The 24655-nt window shown below is 34.6% G+C and overlaps 1 protein-coding gene across 27 annotated transcripts in view; it reads left to right on the top strand.

Moving 5' to 3' along the window:
- Positions 1-24655, top strand: part of LOC105491823 (regulatory factor X3) — a 320376-nt gene that overhangs the window by 202455 nt on the left and 93266 nt on the right. For 26 of the 27 annotated variants that reach the window (XR_011612518.1, XR_011612519.1, XR_011612517.1 and 23 more), the window contains one exon: positions 19454-19528. The exons of the other annotated variant lie outside the window; for it this stretch is intronic. Coding sequence is in view for 22 of the 26 variants with exons in the window: in XM_071077749.1 (XP_070933850.1) it covers positions 19454-19528 (75 nt within the window). In the remaining 4 variants the exon portion in view is untranslated. The remainder of the gene's footprint in view (positions 1-19453; positions 19529-24655) is intronic. 27 annotated transcript variants of the gene reach the window in all.

The following is a 24655-nucleotide window of genomic DNA, read 5'->3' as shown; positions in this document are numbered from 1 at the left end:
GACACTGTCTTACATTTACCTGTGCCTATACAAAAACACTTTTATTTAAAATTTTAAGGAATAATTTCTTACCACAACGAAAAGTTTATCCTAATGTGCAAATCAATTTCTTGAGCTATATTAATGAAAAAAAGTGAATTGATTTGATATTGAAGCCACTACTAAGAAAAATGATGAGCACTTTTCTTACTTAGTCTAATATTCAACATAAAACCTAACACCGTCTTTCTCATACTGGAAGAATCTCTGAGTCATTAACAGAAAAATTTTATTTGAGCATATGATTTATTCTTATAACTTTAAATGAAAAAAATTTGCATAAAGGTGTCTTAATATTTCGCTTATGTATTGTACAGTTTTTCAGTTTTCAAGGTACTTAAAAATCTCAGCATTTTTCTGGTGAGGTAGTGGAGAAAACGGAACGCTTATACACTGCTGGTTGCAGTATAAATTACTTCAAACATTGTGGAAGACAGTGTCGTGATTCTTCAAAGGCCCAAAGTCAGAACTCCCATTTGATCCATCAGTCCCATTACTGGGTATACACCCAAAGTAATAGAAATTATTCTGTTATAAAGACATATGCATGCATATGTTTATTGCATCACTATTCACAATAGCAAAGACATGGAATCAACCCAAATGCCCATCAGTGATAGACTGGATAAAGAAAATATGGTACATATACACCATGGAATACTAAGCAGCCATAACAAAGAATGAGATCATGTCCTTTGCAGGGACATGGTTGGAGCTGGAGGCCATTATCCTTAGCAAACTAATGCAGGAACAGAAAACCAAATACTGCATGTTCTCACAAGTGGAAGCTAAATGATGAGAATACATGGACACATAGAGGGGAACAACACACACTGGGCCTTAGAGGAGGGTAGAGGGTGGGAGGAGGGAGAAGATCAGGAAAAATAACTAATAGATAATAGGCTCACACCTAGGTGATGAAATAATTGGTACAGTAAATCCCCATTACACACATTTACTTGTATAACAAACCTGCCCATGCTGCACAAGTATCCCTGAACTTAAAACAAAAGTTTAGAAAGTCAGCATTTGTTAATTTGGTAACAAATTTTACATGATGAATACATTATGTCAACTACTAATATTCAAATTTAGTCAAAATACTATTTCTCCTTTGATTTACTGTTTCCTTTTATATGGTCCATGTGTGTATAATTATGTATATAGATATATACATCCATGCTTTTACTTATGTAAATACATACACATACATTTAAAAGACATTTCCTGTGGATAATATTAAATAGCAATTTTCAGAAAGATTTTATAACATTTTTATTGAATTATCACTGGATATGGGTTCAGCTAAGTTGTGACCTGAAAATGTTAGGGATCTGTTTATTGCTACTATTTCAGTAGCACATGGACGTTAAGGTAGAAGAATTGGCTACAGTCATAAATCTGAACTCATTATACATCTGTCTTCTAACTATATCAGCATAATATTTCCCTCTGTTTTCATTCATTTGATATTCTAATGTATTTTTCATGATTATTTTTCTATATAATCACATCATTTATAGAATTTTAGAGTTTTGGAACTGAACATACTTTTCACTTAAAGATTAAAAGTTTGTGAATGTAGTTAGTGATTTTTTTGGTGCTCATCACAACATAATTTATCTTATACCAGGTATGCAGTAATTACCAACTTGCTTTAAAAAGCCTTATTTACTCACTCTTACATAAAATAATATTTTTATTCTTATAATTAGATGGTTATGTATGGAGTTTTTTTAAATTCTTAATACTTAAGATTACATTAATCATTTTTGAGACTGTGATATGAAAGTTAATTTTTACACCTTTATGTATATACATTTAGTATTTATATATGTTAATGGGATGTTGCTAAAATTAGATCCCACCAAGAGGCACAAGAAAAATATGTTGAAATTAATATTGTTCATGTTTCCACCTCTTTTGATTAATGTAAAATATTATAATTTATTTAATTATTTGGAGGAAAATTTGAAAGTCCATCTGCTGCTATATAAGTAAAAGTTTGGCCTAGTTTATATAATTAATAGAAAGTTAAGAATTAATTTAAGAATTGTGAGTGCTTTTATTTATTCTTGGCTTGGCATGTTTATGAATTTGGTGTAAGAGAATGCTTTTTCTAAGAGGATAAATATGTTTAGCTTTCCAAAATAATTTTACCTTCTTATTCTTTTGCTTCTGTGTTACCAATGGCCATGTGTTTGATTTTAAAATTTTAATTTATTTATATGAATTAGTTACACATTCTTAAGTTGCACGTTCAAAAGATATAAGAAAGTGCATGAGTCTCTCTCACCTGTTTCCCACTTCTCATCCTTAGAGGCAACCAATATTACCACGTTCTCTCTTATCTTTTTTAAAAATTATTATTATTATTATTTTTATTATTTTGAGACAGAGTCTCACTCTGTCACCCAGGCTGGAGTTGAGTGGCGTGATCTCGGCTCACTGCAACCTCCGCCTCCCGTGTTCAAGAGATTCTCCCACCTCAGCCTCCCTTGTAGCTGGGATTACAGGTGTCCACCACCATGCTCGGCTAGTTTTTTGTATTTTTAATAGAGACAGTGTTTCACCATGTTGGTCAGGCTGGTCTCAAACTCCTGTGATCTGCCCACCCCAGCCTCCCAAAATGCTGGGATGACAGGCATGAGCCACCATGCCCTGCCACCAAGTTTTTTAAGTATTATTCTAGCAATATTCTAGCAGGATATGCAAGCAGAATATATATTTTTTCACTCCCTCTCTTTTTCATTTTTTTTACACAAATGGTAAGAAAAATGCCACATCTTATGTCTTGGAGACTTTTTGTTTCATATTAGTATATGAAGGACTTCCTTATATTTAAGGGAAATGATTATGTTAGAAGGAGCTGAATTGCCCATCTATCTTACCGGAGGAAAAAATGTTGAAATAATATTAGATTATTGGTTATGACTACATTGAGACAGAAAAGCAATATAGTTACATGAGATGAACACTTCTAATTATCATATATGAAGATACGCTTAGAAGAAATTTTAAGTTAGAAGTATGCATAAATTATGCATAAATCACAGTTCTTATTTTATGTGAAAAACAGTAATTTCTATTTAAAATAATTTACTAAGTTTTACAGTTAGCCTCAATATATTTTTTTAAAAAACTCTGTCCACTTATTTTGGCAGAAACATGTATCACCATTATGATCTTAGCTTTTTCTGTTTTCCTGTGTCCCTTTTCCCCTGGGCCAACTCAGTCCCTCAAATGAAACTCCTCAGACAGAGTACCATGAACCGTCTGCTTCCTACACTAAACCATAAATTGACTGAAGGATCTGGGCCTCATTTTCAAAGCATTTAATAAAATGGGCCTTTGAATGACTTGTAGTCTCCATCACTTCATCTGTATTCCATTCAGCTGTCAGTCAGTTCCACACTGCTCCAGCCTCGAAGCTGATAAGATCTAGAGGCAGTAATTTTACCATTAGAGCTGTAAGACATTCCACTCCTAGAAATCTTGGTAAACTAGCAGGTTAAGACAAAGAGAATGACAGGGTCCTTCATTCTTTCCTGAGCATAGCCAGTGAATTACTCTGAATTTTAAAGCAAAATATAATGAATTATTTTATTTTTTAGCTACTTCATATTTGAAACAGCATTTCAAAACACAGGTGTATGGGTAAGATGCCAGAAAAAGCTAGGTTCTTTGTCATACAAGATCTAGATAAGCAAAGTTTAATGATGCTCAAAAATTGTACTTATAAATATTAAAGTAACCTATATCTCAGGCAACCTCTTAAATATCTTTTGCTTGATCCTTCCTTAGGTCTACATGTCAAGTTTTACGTTAAGTTACTAGTTTGAAACCAGCATAATTTTTAAAGTAAAAAGCTCCACCAACTTAATGCTTCACTTATAAAGATTAGATAATCCAGATAAAATATGAAATGCTTTGGTGCAGATTAAAATATTAATTAAAATATTAATATCATAGTCTATGAGTGACATATGAGTCAATATTAGACTCAAAAAGTTTCAATACTGCCTCTTCTACTGGTCCATGTGTTTAATTTAAAGGGAAAAAATACGACACAGTGCCTATGACCAATTGTCAGTTCTCTGAGAGAGAATTTCTCCATGTTCCTGTGCATATTAGTTCATCCCCCAAAGTCTGTGATTTGATTACCACTTTCTCAGTACACATAACTCCAGTTGTTGTGTTTATTGGCCACAGAATTATCTGGTTTCCTTTAAACTCTAGTTACAGCATTTGATTGTAACTATTGGTGTTAGTAAATTCCATGACATAGGAGTTTTGTAATCTAACTAAGGACTTAGAAATAATTTTACATATACACTTCCAATTTACTAAGTGTAAGTTTGAGTGACTTTTTCATCTGTCTCATAAGAACGGAAGATGTGATATTTAATTGTGCTTTTAAAATTATAGGAAAGATGCAGTTAGGCCAAAGAAAGGAAATGTGAAAATCAAAGGGAGGTAAAGAGGTCAGAACTTGCAGATGATATTATTGTGTACTTGATAAAAATCATAGAGAATGAAATTAAAAACTATAACAACTAATAAGACATTTTAGTAAGGTGGCAGTACAATTTTTTTTTCTTTCGAGAGAGAGTGTCACTCTGTCACCCAGGCTGGAGTGCAGTGGCACAATCTCAGCTCACTGCAACCTCCACCTCCTGGGTTCAAGCGATTCTCCTGCCTCAGCCCCCCTAGTAACTGGAATTACAGGCACCCGCCACCAAACCCAGCTAATCTTTTGTATTTTTAGTGGAGACAGGGTTTCATCATGTTGGCTGGGTTAGTCTTGAACTCCTGACCTCAAGTGATCCACCTGCCTCGGCCTCCCAAAGTGCTGGAATTACAGGCCTGAACCACCGTGCCCGGCCACAAAATTAATACACAAAGAAATCAATAGCTTTTCTAGATAGTTAGAAAATGTAATAGAAACAAAGATCTCATAATAAAAACCAAAAATACCTGGCAACAAACTAATAATAAGTGTGCAAGATCCAGTTGCTGAATAAGAAATACTTAAAGTTCCCCAGGGACACAAAGGGAAACTTGAATAACTGGAAAGGCATGCCATATTCTTGGATAAGAAATTTCAGTATTAAACATTTAATCTCCCTAAGTTAACATAAAATGTTTCAACATAATGTCAGTCATAATGCCAGTAGATTTTTTGACAAGAAAGGCTGTTCATGTAAATAAACTTGCAAGAATTGTATAGAAAATTATGTAAAAATAAAAGTAATGAGGGATGGGGTAGAGGGAAACAACCTATCAGATATTACAATGTATATAAAATTATAATAATTAAAACAATTGTCTAGGCGCATGAATAGACTGGTAAATGAAAGACTAGAGACCAAGTAGGCCAAATGCGTGCAGGAATATTGTATATAATAAAGGAGGCATTGCCTGTGAGTTGAGAAGTCATGGATTATAAGTAAATGATATTTGAAACAACTGAATATTTTATAAAAGAAAATTAGATTGGTTCATATATTAGTCTTTATGTCAAAATTAATTTCACTTGGATAGAAAAATGTGTTTTATTATTAGAGTGGGAAGCATAATATAAAATCCAGAAGCTATAAGGAAAATATTGATAGACTCAGTTATATAATGGTGAAAACATTCTGCTGAGAAAACCACAGTAAACAAAGGCAATGGTGAAACAACAAACTGGCATAAAGTTTTGAGGTATTATACTCAAAGGACTAATTTTTTAAATATATAGACCACTCTTACAAATCCATCAGAAAAAAATAACGAAAACGGAGCAAATACAAGAACAGGCAGTCCAATGAAAAGGAAGTGAAAAAATAAACTACAAAGAAATACCACCTTTCATCCCATACAAGCAATGTGGAAGATGTTGGTAAGCCTTGCCTGTGTAAGGAAACAGATACTCTCAATCATGATTGATGGGAATCTAAATTGGCACAAAATTGGAGAGCAATGTGGAAATTTTTAATCAAAATTAAAAATACACATATCCTTTGACTCAGTGAGTGTGCTTCCAGGAATGTATCATACAGATAATACTCTTATGTATATGAAATGCTACATAAAAACTATATTTGTGGTAGACTTATATGTAATAGAAAAAGATTGGGGTCGGACATGGTGTTTCACGTGTGCAATCCCAGCACTTTGGGAGCCTGAGGTGGGTGGATCACCCGAGGTCAGGAGTTCGAGACCAGCCTGACCAACATGGTGAAACCCATCTCTACTAAAAGTACAAAAATTAGCTGGGTTTGGTGGCAGGCACTTGTAATCCCAGCTACTTGGGAGGCTGAGGCAGGAGAATCACTTGAACCCAGGAGGCGGAGGTTGCAGTGGGCCAAGATCGTGCCATTGCACTCCAGCCTGGGTGACAGAGACTCTGTCTCAAAAAAGAAAAAGATTGGAAACCACCTTATCCATTAGCAGGGAAATATGTAAATAAATGTTAGTACTTTTATCTCTTAAGTGGAATTACATATAGCCCCTAGATAATGAGGCAGTATATATGTGTATGTGTATGTGTGTGTATATATATATGCTATGTAGCATGCTTATATATGTATATATAGGCAGTATGTGTGTGTGTGTATATATATGCACACACACGTATATGCACATTTATATGAAAAAAATCTCCAAATCATATTGTTGAGTGACAAAGCAAAGAGTAGTGTATGTGTGTAAATAGAAACACATATTGCTATGTGCATAATATAAGGTATCCTAATTTTTTGTTGGGGGGTGGTGGTGGGACAGAGTCTTGCTGTGTCACCTAGGCTGGAGCGCAGTGGTTTGATCTCGGCTCACTGCAACCTCTGACTCCCAGGTTCAAGTGATTCTCCTGCCTCATCCTCCCAAGTAGCTGGGATTACAGGCACGCGCCACCACACCCGGCTAGTTTTTGTATTTTTTGATAGAGATGGGGTTTCCCTGTTTTGGCCAGGCTGGTCTCAAATTCCTGGCCTCAAGTGATCCGCCTGCCTCGCCTTCCCAAAGTGCTGGGATTACAGGCGTGAGCCACCACGCCCAGCCATCCTAAAGATATCTTTAGGAAGGATACTTGAAGAATAAAAGGTGGGAGACATGTGAATATATTATCTATTAAAAAAAAAGTCATTTGTTATTTTTTAAAATTTTGGACAAGCTGTTAATGATTATACGTTATATGTATTTGGTCATATTCCCCAAATGCATGTAGATAAAACAAATCCTTTATGTGCCCAGTATTAATATTGTCTGTGAGGTGTCACAGTTCACATTAAACCCTGATCCTAGGTTTCAGATAAAGTCCTCATTTATTAGACTGTTGAAAGTTTAAACATTGAAAGTTGGCATTAAATTTAGTAGAAATTTTTAGAGCCATTCTTATTGTTCAATATTTTGGAGTGGAAGTTGATGTTTGTATCTGTATTTATGTATTGAGAATCTGGGTTTTTCTTTTTAGTCACTGACTTTCTCAAACATTTATTGAGGTATTACTGTTGACCAGGCACTGTGCTTCTATGAATTTGAAGACTTACAGTATGGGCTAATGGAGCTAGTTCCTGCACTGAAAGGTACCTAATCCTGCAAGGCAAAAATAGAAATTCACAAATAGCCTCCAGACTTCTTTTTAGGCTTAGTTTCAACTACTTTCTTTCCACATTATTTTTTAAATCACAAATGTTAATACGTTATCAATTGATTAATTTTAGATTTATCAAAATTGTACTTACCTTCTGATAATATTGCTTATATAAGTTCAAAATTGCCTAAAGATTGGGTAGGATTGGATAGCAAGAGAGTGAAAGAGAAGCATGAATGCAAATAATACTTAAGATTGCAGAATCACCCTTTAAGTAGAGTTAACTAGCACCATTGTGGGAATGCCCGTTACCAACCTACTTATATTCCCTTAAGTAGTCATTGCAGTCTGACTCTGGCAATGAAAAAAAAAAAGATCATGTTTCAGTGCACCTGTTTTCAAACTTGAGTGTGCATCCTCTGGAGCACTGATAAAACGCATCACTGGATCTCACCGCAATGACTTTCGATTCAGTCAGTGTGGGCAAGGACCCCATAATTTGCATTTCCAACAAGTGCCTGGGGGATACTGAAAATACTGGTCCAAGACCACACTTTAAGAAAGCCTGTTTTAGTGATTATGGAGACTAACTACAAAGTGAAAGTGTTCTTAGTACTCAGAATAAACTGCAAAAGGCAGGGACCATTTGAAAATGTAAGATGGAGTTTAAATCCTGTATTTAATTGTAACCCAACAAATTTCTGAGGGGTAATTCCAACTCCAAACTGCTTTTGTACTTCCTGTCTCATAAACTAGTTTTATCATCACAGACTCTTAGGCTTCTAGTGAGGGTGGAGGAATCTGGGCTCCATAGAATAATCAAAGAAGTCCAAAAAGACAATCTTGATTTCAACCCAGCATCCCAGCATCAGCCAAATGTTCTCAGAACACATTCAATTTATACAGGTTTCTTATGCAACCATTTTTTTCCCCCTTATGAAAATGTTCAGAATAACTTCAGGTTACAACTTTGGCACAAAATTGCCAAAATTTCAGGTTGAAAGCATAATAACTTAATTTTTTTCTCTAGATGTCATAAAATTATCAGTGAATAGAAAGGAAAAGATTTCATGTATTTGAACATTTATAAAACAGACAAGATTTTGTCTTTACTAGCTACTTTCTGGTTCGAGAGGATGTGAAAAACAAAGCTGGCTAGATTTGCTTTCTGGATTTTTTTTTTTTTTTAATTGAGGATTAAAAGAACAGCCTATCCTCAATCTCTTCAGTTAAGCTACCTCTTGACATTGCTGTGGAAGTAATGTATTTACATATTGTTTGAATATACAACTTAAAGAACGGTATCATAGCTAGAACCTTAGCTCGATTGGTGGTGTTTCTGTATATATCTGCCAGGTCTGCTGAGCTCAAGGAACACTCTGGAGATCCTTAGAAGGAAGTATTCATTGACCAGACGGGAACTGATACTGTTTCAACTGCTTATTACAGGGTATTTGAAGTTTTAAAGCCGCAAGCTACAATGAGAAATACCTTTACACTGTGGCCCAATACTCACTCATATGCACATACATATATTCATGAGTGCACATCTACATACATGTACATACATGTACGTATATACATATGACTGAAACTGAAGTTTCATGAAGCAATACTTATCCATACTGTGTGCAGTTAACTCTGATTATTTTCTACTCTATTCAGTTAATTTTTTAGAAATGCTGGTCAGTACCTACATTATTGATTCTGTAACCCACTAATTAGTTGCACCTTACATTCTGAAAAACACTGCTTTGGGCAAATGAAAGAGGAGGTTAGAGCATTTACAATACATGTATGAAAGGCCTGGGGACAGAGTCTCCATTGTAGGGGTTTGTTTTGTTTGGCATTTTTTGGGGAGGTGGGGTGGGGGGGTCGGGGGCAGAGTCTTGCTCTCTTGCCCTGGCTGGCTTGCAGTGGTGCAATCTTGGCTCACTGGAACCTCTGCCTCCCAGAGTCAGGCAATTGCCTCAGCCTCCCGAGTAGCTGGGATAGCAGGCGCCCACTACCACTCCCAGCTAATTTGTTGTATTTTTAGTAGAGACGGGGTTTTGCCATGTTGGCCAGGCTGGTCTTGAACTCCTAACCTCAGGTGATCCACCTGCCTTTGCCTCCCAAAGTGCTGGGATTACAGGTGAGAGCCACCGCGCCCGGCCTTGTTTGGCATTTCTAACAGGTACCCAAATGATTTTGATACTGCTGGTTCAGGATCACAATTTGAAGAACCGCAATTTTAGTGATTATAGAGACTAAATGCAAAAGGAAAGTGTTCTTTTGTTGTTCCTGGTTGAATGGCTTCCTGTAGGATGTACCCTCCTCTTCACACACACCAGGAGGCTGTCATTTCACACAGGTGTGAGTGGTGGCTACATGCTGATGCCAGCCATCACAATTATCTTTTCTAAACATAAGTCTCCAAGTAGAAATGTTTCTATCTTACCTGATCTCAAGACGCAAACCAGGTAGAAATGTTTTTGTCTTACCTGATTTCAGATACAAACAAAATTTAAAGTCCTAAAGATCAGAAGAGAAATTACCCAGAAGGAAATTCCTGGTTTTAAGTGTATCCTCTTCATTAAGTTTCTCTAAATAATTTGCTGTTTTCACAAGAAAACAGAAATGCTATGTCTCTGAGAAAGCACTCACTGATGAGGTTAACAGAGTAACCTGTATTAACAAGAAAATGCAATTGTTATACATTAGGTAACTGTTTTTATGATTAAAATTTAACTATCTAGTTAAAACTTTTTGTTGCCTAGTAACTTCATCATTTTAAGTCATTTTTGAGTAATGCTTATCAATCATATTTAAATTTTTCCAGTTAGAAAGTCAATTGTTAACAGTAAATCATTTAGCAAATTTTGGTTTTATAAACCACTCACTCCTCAGAAGATAATTTCATTACAACAATTTGAAATATTTATACTTTATTTATATTCATGTTATATTTGTATATGATGGCAATGATGTTGAATTTAAGCATGATAAATCTTGGATTTCAACTTCATAGTTAATACCCAAGAAAGTCTACATATCTCAAGAAAATCTGTCAATCCCACATAGCCTCAGGTTTCTAATCCGTTAAAAAGGAGATAATATTCCTTACCTTTCCTATTTTACAAAGTTGTTGTGAAGATAAAATGAGAATTAATATAGAAAGCCTTTATAATTCATAAAGCATTGTACTATTCCATTTTCAAATCACTTTAACAGTTCTAGGAAAGAAAGTTTCTACCATGAAACCAATTTTAATTACAGTGATAGTTGAATATATCAATCTTGACCTTTAATCTTTTAACAAAAGATTAAAAAGCCATTTCAGAGTCGAGAGAACATGCCTTGACCTATAAAGACAATAAATAAGATGATATAATTGTTCTTTTTCTTCCTGCCTTATTAGCATATAATGGAATGACAGGTTGATATTTACATTAAGAGAGAGTTCTAATTGTCCATATATATGATACTCTGTTTGGGACGTTGCATAGGTGTGTATGTAACCAACATGTCCAAGGGAGCCTCTTTTGGTTCCATGTAAATCATAGAAAAGACTCAACACCTCTTCCCATTTTGCTACATTTCAAACTGAGGTTTACCTTTTTGGCATTATCAACTGCCCCTAAATGATCCCTGTGCTCCAGCCAGTCCTGATTACTTGTACTAGAAGTATCTGCACGTGGCATCGGTTTTACTGAAGATTTTGTAGGGGAAAGCACTGTTTAACATCACACCCTCCAAAAGATGGTCACACAAAGCCTCTTTGTACCACCTTGTTCTCCCCACTCTGTGCTTTTATTCTGCCACTGATCTTCCACCTTCAGTCTTTCCAGGTCTGGGATCATTCTGTCTCCTCTAAATCTCTCAAAATCTCTCAATGTTTCAGTAAACACTTAAACCTGAGAGCAACTCTGCAAAACAAAGAGCCATCCTATGAGAAGGACTCTCCTTTAGAAGGCAATGAGGACTTATAATAGGGAAAATGTGTTCCCTTATAATAGAAAAAATGCATTCCCTTATAATAGGGAAAATGTGTTTTTTCTTTTCTATTACATTTTTCTTTTTCACAATATGTATTGCCTTTGAAAAAATATAATATTGATGCCTTCTTTGAGCATGGGAAGAGAACACAAGCACAGCGTTTACTGGACATCATTTGACCCTCTCCTCCCCTCCCCCATCCTCTTTTCCCCCTGGCTTAGGTTAAGACTTTTCCCCAAAATCTCTTTTTTGATGCTAATTTTTGGACAGATGTGGCATAAGCCTCAGGGTGGCTCTTGAATACTTGGAGACTGCCTGTCCCTCATTCCAACAAGGCAGCATTAGCATCTTGGTGATTGGAGTTGTTTTCAGCCTGAGTTTTAGGCCACGGATTTATTGCACTGTCTCTGTCCCCAGGAGATAGGTGCCCTGTACCCTACAGGTTCTTCCTAGAAGGGTTGCTGTATCTTTGTTGGAGCTCCACTAAACTTGATATTTTTTCTCCCTGGGTGTGAAATATGACATCTCCCTTGCCCTTTCTGAATTCCTAATCCTAATTCCTGAGAAATAATGGAAGTTCCCTTCACTGCTGTAGTCTGTCACAAAATACCCATGCTTGATGTACTCAAAAGAAATAATATTCTCTGCCATACAGTATCTATGCATTTTTGTTTTCTTGAATCTACCCAACAAGAACAAAGGCCAGGTGAGTGCTTGTGTGGTCATATTTTTGTCACATTTGTGACCATGCCACTTTCTATACTGGAAGCAAATTAATTGGTATACTCTCTAGCTCTCCAGGCTTAGTGTGGAGATCATTTTGCTCAAATAAAGGCAACTCCTGGGATTGTGTCTTTCAAGGATTCAAAGTTTGGTTAGGGGAGCTTACTCACAAATATATTTACTGTAACTCTCCAATTCCTCTTTGGTGCTCCAGATATTTTCTCATAGCAACCCATACACCTTCCTCTCTTTCTTCACTCAGTTGAACTCATTCACAGCAAAAGTCATGGCATGGGGGTGGGTCGTCTCTATACCCTCTGATGAAATCTAATTTACTCTGAATAGGCTTCATTGTAAATCACTCTCTCAGCAAGTTAATCCAACCAGGTTTGATTTTTCTATTTATGTTCCATAGCACTTTGTCGTATGACACATTGCAAAGAGATCTTTTCATCTTCCTGGTAGTATGTGATCAGAAATCTGACATGTAAATTGGCATGTAATGTGGAAGTTCTTCACACTGCCTGAACTTTTCACTCTTCAACCTTTGCCAGGCTTTGAGACCACATATAATTCCTAAGGCTGGGAAACTTTTCATTGTCCTTTATCACTTTTCTGCCCCAGAGATCAGTCACTCGGACATTTCAGCAGTCTGTCTAAAGGCAGTGCTGAAACCCCCTCTTCATCTTCTGAAAATATGTCTGGCTTCCAGTAGCACTGAATGGAGGGTTCCCATCTTTGGCTGAGAACCAACAATGGCTCACCCCACCATTTGATCTTAACAGGAGTTGCCATAGCCTCTTATCTGATTGTGAGGCAATAGTCCAGGACCCTCATGAACCTGTCTTAATTCCCAAGCACTATGTATCCTAACATTAGATAATCATAGGGAGGAGGTGTACACTATTAGTGACTCAGTCCCAGAGTCATTTAATAGATTACATATAGACAGTGTGTCTTAGTTCAGAGAATTGATTTTTCTAATATCCATAGTCTAAAGGTTTATAAGTTTAAAGAAAAAAATGGAGAATGTTTACCATCCCATTTTTAATGGAAAAAAGGAACTTTTTAATATTAAAAAAAAATTGGTTCTGTACCATTAAGTAAAAAAAGGCAGAAGAACATTTTTAAAAATTGAAAGAATCTAAGAGGAAAAAGAGAGGAAGGTGCAGTGCTCAAGAAGAGAGATATCACTGAGGCTTTGAATTCGTCTAACTTAGGTTGTCACAAGGCCTCTTGTTAATGTGATTACAGTACTTTGCACTACAGTTGAAATTTCAATAACAAAATGATCTGTATTCTTAGAATAAAGACTATGCAGCAGAGAAATGAGCAGGAAAAACATTTTATAATCTATTCATGTCAATGTGTTTGATATGTGTATTTGAAATGTTCTAATCACATAGTGATGAAATAAAGGCCATTGTGTTCATTTCAAGTAAAAATACGGCACTATCAAGGCTTCTCCCTTAGACTCCCACCGTTAGAGCTATAATTTGAAAATATTTGTATTCATCCCTTTCATTCTCACTGCAGTGCTATCATCATTTTCTCACCCCAATCCTGGACTATTATCATAGCTTCCAAGTTGGTTTTCCTGTCTAGATTCTCTCCTATCCTACATTATATCCCAAATTATTAATAATATATGAAGTAATGCCAGATTAATTCCGTTTCTCAAGACTTTTTAACAATGGCCCACATCCTGTATAATTGAACACTCCTAGCCATGAAATTGCAGTCTGTACATATTTACCTATCCTTAAAGGAACGTTATCATTCAGCCAGTTGTATTAGTTCATTTTCATGCTGCTGAAAAAGACATACACGAGACTGGGCAATTTACAAAGGAAAGAGGTTTAATGTATAACTCACAGTACAACATGGCTGGGGAAGCCTCACAATCATGGCAGAAGGCGAGGAAGAGCAAGTCACATCTTATGTGGATGGTGGCAGACAAAAAGAGAGCTCGTGCAGAGAAACTCCGATTTTTAAAACCATGAGATCTCGTGAGATCCATTCATTATCAGGAGAACAGCACGGGAAAGACCCGCCCCCATGATGCTGTCATCTCCCACTGGGTCCCTCCCACAACACATGGGAATTATGGGAACTACAAGATTAGATTTGTGGAGGGACACAGAGCCAAATCATATCACCAATCTTACCCTTCCTTGAACCTACATTATGCAATCTTACCTTGTTTGCTTTGCCTAAAATGTTCACTAACCTGCCCCTATCAGAATGCCTGGTATTATTTGTCAATTTTCTACTAAAGAACCACCTTACCCATGCTCTGTCAAACTGTAACAGCAAGAAGTAATATCCCTTCCTTCCAGTAGTATTCAGTTATTTAATTCATTCAGTTTGCCTTTAATCACTTACGTATTTTTGAAACTCTGCTAGTTTAACGAATTTCCCACTATAAGCAGCACACACCATAGTTATACTGGAAGAGGAGTAGTTGGTTGATTTTATTCTTATACTTTAAAAAAAGCTTGAATTTTAATCACTTTTAAATTCTAGCTACCTGGTAACGTAATCATTTTCATTGCATGAAGCTATGGGGATATAATATCTTTGTTGAGGTTAGGAGCATTTCCTCAGATGATATATGAGAATATCGCATTGAACATTTGGGCCAGTAATCTTCTGGATCAGTGAGCCTACTTTTAAGCAAATGTTCCATCGGTGTTAACTGATCATCATTTCCTGTCTTAAATATGACAGTCATGAGTATTATGGTAAAACATCATTTAGTGTTAACATATATTTCTATTTAGCAGAATTTATAAATTTTTCCTAAGGAATGAACTTAACTTTTTAAGTGATCCACAATAAACTGGAAGCATGTGATCTCACCAGTCCACTTTGAGATTAGTATTTTGGGTGTCAAATGCTGATGTGTGCCATCTTTTTCTTGAGATTGGTAAACTCTCAGAAGACTGAACAAATATTTACTTAAATATCTAATCTACAATAATGGAAAATTTAACAAATCAATTTAATCTTTGAAGAGACTGGTAGAAACTTATCCTAATTCACTAACATTTTATCTAGCATCTAGCTAATTTGCACACTATCCCTCTGTCCCTCTATCCAACTCTTCCCCATATGCATAAAACTACCCCCTTGAAACTATGATAAACCCAAATCATGGGCGAATTCATAGGAGTGACATTAGTAATCCATTTGGAATCATGCAGCTAGTTAATCCTTCATATCTTTGTAATTTCAAAATTCCAACTCATTATTACTCTTCTTCCCCATTTCTGCATTATTCCTCTTGCCTCTTCCTCACCCTCACTTTCCCGCCATTGTCATAATATATTCCTGTGAGTGATAGTCTCTTCCCTTATTGTTGTCCCAGAAGCTTCTATTCAATCCACAAGCATTTATTGGGCACACTTTCCTCTTACCTATTTTAACTTTACTACTAACATGGCCCATTATACCTAGCAAAACCCATCTCCTGGCTTTATCTGAAAATTAGCATTTTTCATATATCCCTACACTTTCCTCAAAACCTTCATGACGTCGCTTTTTCCCTAATTCCCACATACATTATCTACTTCCAACCTATTTTTTTCAGCCTCACTCATACCGCTCCCATATATATATGAAATGTATATTTATAGCTCATGCCCTACAAACTAGGTTTTTTGCCATTTCCCAATTATGGACACACCCTGTGCTTTTTTGACTCCTGGCTCTATTAAGTCGATTCTTCCTAGATTTCCCTTTACCCCCTGAATACTTCCATCTTTTAATACTTGGGTTTTGAATTCAGAGAGTCAATAAACTAAGAAAATAAATGTGAATTTTGTAGGTGTTCTTCCATACATTTTTTCCAAGTGGAGAGTTCACAGTTTTCATTACATCTTCAAAAGGGTTAAAGACCCCTCAAAAGTTAAAGACTACTACTCTTATTTTCTTCCACCTTCCTGAACTATACTTGTATTTTTGTTACAAAGAGTCTTGTTTGGTGTATTCGTCCATTCTCATGCTGCTGATAAAGACGTATCTGAGACTGGGTAATTTATAAAGAAAGAGAGGTTTAATGGACTCACAGTTCCACGTGTCTGGGGAGACCTCACAGTCATGGCAGAAGGCAAAAGGCACATCTTACATGGCAGCAGGCAAGACAGAATGAGAGCCAAGCAAAAGGGGAAACCCTTTATAAAGCCATCAGATCTCGTGAGACTTACTACCATAAGAACAGTGTTGGGGAAACTACCCCCATGATTCAGTTACCTACCTCTGGCTCCCTCCCACAACATGTTAGAATTATGGGAGCTACAATTCAAGATGAGATTCGGCTGGGGACACAGACAAACCATAAAATCTAGGTAATTATGCATTTATTCATATATATGACTATATACCCTATCTCTCTTACTGGATTGTAATGTCTATTGAATTATGAAAAATTTTTGTAATCATGATCTTTTGCACACAACTTTATAAATGACAGTCACCCAGTTACTATGTACTTAAAAAAGAAAAAAACTGTTCTTTAAAAAATGTAATCAGGGCTGTGATCCTTTCATGAGATTGGAATTCCCTTCAATATATTTTTTAAATGAATATAATAAATGTTAATTTTTTGTATGCCTCTCAGAAGTTCTTATCAGTGAGATGGTAACTAAATGACCTGGTTATCCCATTGGACTAATTAATAAGCCTTAAAGAATTCATGAGTATTTGGAAGCCGGTGGGTTTCCAAGTAGGCTCTAACATGCATGCTAAGACTGGTGTCTTCCTTGTAGAAAAACTCAGTCTTTGTTTCTTGATTGTCCTATCATTCCATGTTTCTGCCTTTCCATTCCCCGGGCTCCACAAATTCAGCACAGGCCTAAGTCGGTTAGGCAGAAGATTCCTAAAGCCAAAAGAGAGACCCCTTTTGTTACCTATATTACAAAGTGACACAAAGAAGAACCAAAATTCTGAAGGTCCAAAGCATTCTGGAATGTCAGTGTATCCATTCCTGGGGAATCCAGTTTCACCCACATATTTCCTTGCTCCTTTCCAAAGTTCTTAAAAAACTGGCCAGAAATGAGAAGGCCGTTTCCTAAAAGCCTGGACTTCTAAGGAATCATCTGGAAATCTAGGACCCCACCATAAAATAACAGCTTCAATAACAGAAGCAGATCTCTGATTTTTTTTCCCCCAGAAAAAGAAGTGCTGGTTTATCCAACTGAAAGGTGCTTATTAACAAACTGAGAGCATGGACTTCTTCTTTAGTGTTGCTCAGCAATTACATATCTGGTAATTTACCTTTCATTTAAAATTATAATATCAAAAGTTACAGATCATCTTATTTTTATTTGCTAGACTGAAATCTTACCTCAAATTCTCCACACTCAAACTTTAAAGAAAATATAAGTATAATGGCAAATTAGGGTTTTGAGCAAATTCTTCCTATAAGTGAATTATAGTCACATGAATCCTTTGACTTGTTTTCTGCTCTGTTTTCTCTTTGAAAACAAAGCACTTATTGATCATGTTTTAAGAGATGTTATACCAAAGTCCTTTATAGTTTCACAGTTTAATGTTTTGGCAAAATGTTTGTTTATTCATTACATTTACATTACTCTTTCTGTAATATATCTGTTTTCATTTGTGCAGTATCACTATTTTCAAGTATAGTGATAAACTGCATTAACATCCATTCTGGCAGAGAATGTTTTAGAAGCCAGTTTACTTAATTTTGTTGTCTAAAAAAAGTTAGCAGTAGGATAAATTGTATTATATCTTCCTATGAATTAATTTAATATCTAATTTTAAGAATTTTTTAATGATTTCTTAACCTAACATATGCTTTTCAGTATTTTATTAACTCCAGGGAAGAATTAGCAATGTGGGAAAACAATGTAAAATAAAATTAAAGCTATTAATTCCTAAGTTGTTTAGAAGAAAATTAGATTTAATGTTGATATAATTGATACTGAATATTCTGTGTATAAAGTGTTTTACCATAAAGAAATTGGCAACTTGGTAGACAATTAAGACTTTGCAATGGATATTACTGCATTATTTTTCTTTGGGGGGTGGCAGTATGTTAAAATTTCAAATCTTTTTCGATTTCCATAGCCAAAGTATAAGACAGTTAACTATGTTTTAAAGCTCTAAATATTTTTATAACTGCTTATACTGAATTGTTGATGTAATCAGACTGTTAAAAATAATGAAATCAATTTTCTCTCTTAAATTGCACGGTGTGATTTTTTTTCTTTTGAATTTAGCTAATATTGTTAGTATAGCTCAGTGTCCAAATACAGGGTGTTCAGTACCTGTTTTTAATGGAACTTGCAATACTTCCAGGAGTTGAAAGATAGATAACTTTAAATATGAGGTTATTAAGAGTATATCACATTTATCAGTAACAGCTGGTATTTAATAATTTCTCATGCTATGCTGAGATTTCATGGAATAAAGCTGTTTCTGTGGTTGTCCCTTCTCTTTGTTGGCTCTGAATTATTTTCTCTTCTACATTCCATTTCTGCTGTCATTTCTAATATTTCTGCCTTACCACTATATCCTAAAATATAATGTAGGGATCAGCACTACTTCTTCATATTTGGTCGTACTAATCACCCCCTACTTCCATATTTTAATACGGGATTAATGGAGGAATGTATAGATTTAGTAACTTTTGGACATTAATGAAAGAATCTTGTTCATTTGCATTAAAATATTAATGCATATTAAACTCAAAATCTGCAGTATGATTTTCCTTTCATGACAGAATAGCACTAATATTAAATACTCTTTAGGTGGGAGACTATTTAGAAAGAGAATGGTTACTATCCCACATCCTGAACTATGTAAGTCAAGAATGTTTATTCATAAGGAGAAAAATCCACCGGGGTTCCTGCTCCTCAGGTCTCCATTCTGATAATTATGGAATGTTCAAAAAAGGTTTACTTTGTGAATGGGCTTATTATTAGTGTGCATATTTTTATTTTATTCTCTGGAGGGTGGGGAAGAAGTGGGGGGAAACACATTAAGTGATAGCTATTCATTAACAACCATTGAGGAAGAAGTTGAACTTTAAAGAATCTATCAGAAATTCTCTGGTCAGCCTTTTATTACTATCTTGTCTTGAGCCCTTTTTTTAATGACATCTATTATCAGATTGAAATGGCGATTGAGACGCTGCAAAAGTCTGACGGTCTGTCCACTCACAGAAGCTCTCTTCTCAACAGCCATGTAAGTTGCCTCTTCTTCATGTACACTAATCTCTTGCTTGTTCTGCATGTGTTGCTTGCCTCTAAATGCTTGTTTTATTTATTTACTTATTTATTTTGCTTCTTAACCTTCCTTTCTCAGCCCCTTATGATCTCTGTGTCATTTAATGGCTATTTTGTACAGTGAAATATCCAAAAACTAAGAGTCTCCAGTATAATGCCTTATTAGATTTCTGTACTCTTTGGGTACAGATACAATATTTTCAAGTTAGTAACAAGTTGCCGTGTATTTGTAAAAAGTAATAATAGTGATTTTCAATATTTAAAATGTTCTGGTTTGATATTTATTTACTATGAAGCAAATACTTGTAATCTGCATCCCTGTCAAACAGCCATGTCTACTTGCGTGACCGGTAATATTCTTTAAGTAGAAAAAAGATTATTAATGTCAAATCCAATGATAAACTGTTTGAAAATTATTTGTTTGCCAGTTAGACTATGTAAAGTGGGCAGTAGACAGCCCTATAGTTGAACTCAGGTCCTAAGACCTAAAGAGAAGTGAAAGTGAACCAAAAGAAAAAGGGAGACTGTCTACAAGCCATAAATTGCTAATAATTGAGATAAAACAATTACCATTACTATTTCCTGAAGCTGTTCCCTGTTATCAGATGCAGATATCACTATGACACTGGTAAGTGTAAGAAAGGTGATGATAGTTTTGTGAAATTATAAACATTTTTATCAACTGTTCACATTTGCGAAACCCATGAAAATGCTGAATAAAAATTTATTTTGTTAAGATGATTTCTGAATATATGGAAAAAAGTAAATAGACCCATGATTTAAATTTGTTTTAGATTGATTTTCTGCTAACTTAACACTAGTGACATTTTAGTAAGAATTAGAATTTCTCCCCCAACTGACAATTTGTTCTTAAATTTAGGGATAAAGTAGTATGACTTCTTATTTCTTTTTCATATTTTGTAACTGAAAAGCTCGAAATTAGATCACCCAAATGAAACGATTTTTTTCAATGAACCTAAAACTTACTCGTAGAAAATGTTTTAACTGTGTTTTTTTAAATACTTGATTTTTGAAACATTTTCATTTTAAATCTTAAAATAGCACTAAATACCTCCTTGTGTTCTTACACATTTGTTTTTAGATGGGGTATTTTATCTTGTGTCTTTTTTCAAAGGAAAGTATCATGGAAAACAAAACCAGGTTAGCCAACTCGGAGAATGCCTATAATTTTGGCGAAAAATCATACATATAAACTTAAAGATAATAACATATATTCTGGCCCTTCCTTTTGAAACAGTTTAAGAAATATAAGTTTTTTCATTTCTGAAAATTGGTATTTAGTATGTCACTCTTTTATATTTCATAAGTATATTCCCGCTATGTTGGCATGTATCTGTGATTGTATTAAAGGCTGATTTCTTGTATACTACTAGGCTGCGTGTGTCAGGGGGGTGATGACCAACTTGTATTTATGCTTTGAAAATGGCAAATGAAATTGTTCTTCCTTTTAGTCAGAAATGTGCAAGGACATAAGAAAAAAAAAAAAAACCTGAAGTTTCTAGTTACCTGTTTCAGCTTTCAGACTTCCAAGTTGTGCTTTCATATTCAACTTAGAGTTCATTTTTACTTGACATGTATAATTTAGTAAAATATGTTATGTTTAATTTTAAATTTAACTTCAGTTATTCATCTTAATATTTTTATGAACAATAATGGAAGTATAAGAACATGTTTTTTATATATTTTTAAGATGTATTTGTTGATTTGTTTGAAGCTTTTCAACTGTGTTAGAGATTTTTTAAAATTACTTTTCTCTATAGAATTCATGAAATAATGTTTAAGGTTAATAAATGTGTGAATTAAGCTGCATAAACAATGACAAATGTTTATTACTCCATGGCTTCATTTTTTTTTATTACATAATATGTCTGATCTTCCATACTGTTAACAACTGCCAGAACACTTCAGTATGTGGAAAGAGTGGGAGCAAATGTTGATAGTGCAGTGATAATCTTTCTCCAGCTATCCTGATTCATTTTTATTACACCTCTGAGGCACAGTGAAGTTCATTCAAAATTATATTTATAGTTAAATATTTAGAAATACAAATGATTCTACGGATGGTTTATAAACAGTGGAGAAAGGATCAGTGCTTCTGCTGACTATCAGTGAGGTTAGTTTCTTCCTAAACGCAGAAGAAGATCCGGTTGTCTTTTTCCTCCTTGGAAATTTGAGGATGCTTTTAATGTTTCTGAGATTTATCAAAACAGCTGGAATTTGCTAGTGCATGCATTCTGGTTGATAACTACTTGCTAAAGATATTTTACATTCTGTGAACCTAACTGGTGATTTTATGTTGTGTAGAATTTTTTCAGTGGAGAGATTGGGTTTTTTAAAAAAAGTGTTATTAATATTTTAAATGTCAGTAAACTATGCTACCTTTATTTCTCACTACATAGGGCATAATATAGAATTATTTGAGGTTTGTGGGATTCTGTAAGGTGAGCATGAATTCCACTTTATGATGATTAGTTCCCTGATTTATCACTATCTCCACAGGATCAATTTTATTATGTAAAAAAAATGGGAGAAATTATTGATAATTTGCATCCCATTTTTTTCCTGTTTCTAAAGAGGGGTGTTAATCATGACTTTTGAGGTGAAAAGTCTATTCTCATTCTATTTTGGAATATGGGTAAGCAAAGATTTCCTATTTTCTCTTTCTATATTTGCTTATTCACAGTAATTTTAAAAACTCTTATTAGGACTAAATAAGATAAATAATCCCCTCTCAGCAGAATCCAACTTGATTGCTTTGCTTTATACCTTTCCACACATTAGAAAATGGGGTGGGGTATTGAATTCTTATCCCATTTTCAACATATTCTTAAGAGAATTAACAAGGTGGGAGTTATTTTAGTACCAGCATCTGTAATAGGCAGTTAGCAAATCTTTATTGTAAATGATAGTTCCAAGAAAGTAAGGATTTTTGTATGTTTTGTTCACCGGTGCATCCCTAGTGCCTAGAACGGTACCTAGTACATCATAGATACTCACTAAATATTTGCTGAATGAATTAAAAGAAACAATAAAAGGGATCAGGCCTTATGTTACCTTCATTATTTTAGGAATTCTAGGATGCCGTTGCCAATCATGTATACATTTATTTGGAGACTCATATTCATTGTATTGTTTCCTTTGTTTTCAAGTTTGCTTCTAGTAGATGTATACGTGAACATCGTTGGTAAAGGGTGGTCTTGTTCTGGTATTCCATCTGAGTAAAGAATATATGGCCACTCTGTTATTTCTCTACAAGCAGCCTTCAGTTTAAGAGTAAATAACTCTTTTTTTCTCTAAACAATCTCATCTTTTAAAAAGTTCTTGCCAAGAGTGACATTGTTTGTCTCCTGGTATTTTAGAATGGTTCTTTGTATTTGGCTTTACAGAATTCTATTAGTCTGATAATTTTTTATTTAAATATTTTTGTTTCTTATTTTTTTATATATGAAGATGCTATAGGTAAGTGATGTATAGTCTGCCTAAATCAAATTTGAATATCTAATTATTTTCATTGCAGACTTAAGATTTTTTTATACTTTTTCTTGGTGTTAATTAATACAAATTAGTATTTAATGGTTGTGGTGTGTTCACTTGTTTACGAACTACTTATTTTACATTGTGAATTTGAATTCAGAAATGTTGTTAATTGTCCCCAATAATTGCATAAAATTTAAGGTTGTACATTTCTTTAAAATTCCATTTAAAGTTTATGAAAAGCTCTAGCCATCTATTTTATGTATTTCTCACAATCTGGCAAATAATTACTTCATGTTGTTTGCTAGTTTTAGCTACCAAAATACATTCAGCTCAAAGCAAAACCTTGTTTTTTTACTCACTTTTCGTTGACTTTGCTGTATTGTAAATATAAGTTATTACAGAAATAAGGCCTGTCAAAATGCATATCAGTAGTAAACTGAAATAAAAATGAATCCTGATGGGTAATAATCCATCTGGGAAAAAATGACAAATGTTACATTTAGATGTTAATTGGGCAGTGCAATATTTGTTTATTTTTATTTGTCAATCAGGATTTCCCTTTGGGAAAAATAGGAACCATTCATCTTTAATCTATCTTGATTAATACAGATTAAATGCAGAGGTTGAAAGATGCAGTTATCTTGGTTTCCACCCTTAAATGAGTATATGTTAGTTCATTAGTAGAATAATCAAGTTTTAAAGATAAAGGTTAAAAGTTCCTATGTTATTTTATGGGCTTTTGAAATAATTCCTTGTTATTTTACGGGTTTTTGAAGTCAGGAAACATTTTACAAGACATTTTATAAAAGAGCAAAACAAATAATAATTGTTTAGTTCTAAATTGCTGAATGTTAAGATTGGGGAATACTAATGTCCAAATACATTGTATTAAAGACAAAACCCAAGGAAGCAATATTTAACAGGCATTAACTTCCCTTGGGTAGCTCATGGAGCCTGTGCCTTTAGGTTGCACTTAAACTTACACAAAAACCTAACTGCCAAGTTTCTCTTACAATTAATGTAATGCTTTCTAATACTATGTTTTAGACACAAATGTCTGATTTATAATTCCATCACTGTATCAAAACGTAAAAGTTAAATACTGGCATATAGGATGGAGATTATAATCCCCAGCCAAAGTCTTATCTGGTGGATCCTTTTAAATCAATTTCTGTTAATACAGTGAATTTCTAGGAGATATAGCCCGAGGTGGGGCAGTTGTTGGCAGTCTTCCTAGCTGGGACCTGCAGGGCTACAGCAAATCCATCTCCATCCTTTCAGGGCTTTTACCTCCACTTGACTTCCTTATGCTCTCTCAACCTGCTCTCCAGGCATCTGGCAAGGAATACAGTTCCTCTTTCTGCATATATCGGGTAGGGAACAAAATGTAGCTTTGCTAGTGTCAAAGTAATAGTCATCAAAATACCTGTTCTTATACCATTTTTCAAACTAACTAGTGATTTATATAAATATATATATATGTATATGCATGTATACATGTAAACAAACTGATTTTTTGAACTAGTTTGGAAATGAAGAAGAATTTAAACAGAATTAAACAGAATTTCTTCAGTTTAAGAATGTAAAC

The sequence above is a fragment of the Macaca nemestrina genome, chromosome 14 (genome assembly GCF_043159975.1).
Source record: "Macaca nemestrina isolate mMacNem1 chromosome 14, mMacNem.hap1, whole genome shotgun sequence".
In the NCBI taxonomy this organism is placed as follows: domain Eukaryota; kingdom Metazoa; phylum Chordata; class Mammalia; order Primates; family Cercopithecidae; genus Macaca; species Macaca nemestrina.
The sequence above is the reverse complement of the archived record's forward strand: the minus strand, read 5'-3'. Positions and strand labels throughout refer to the sequence as shown.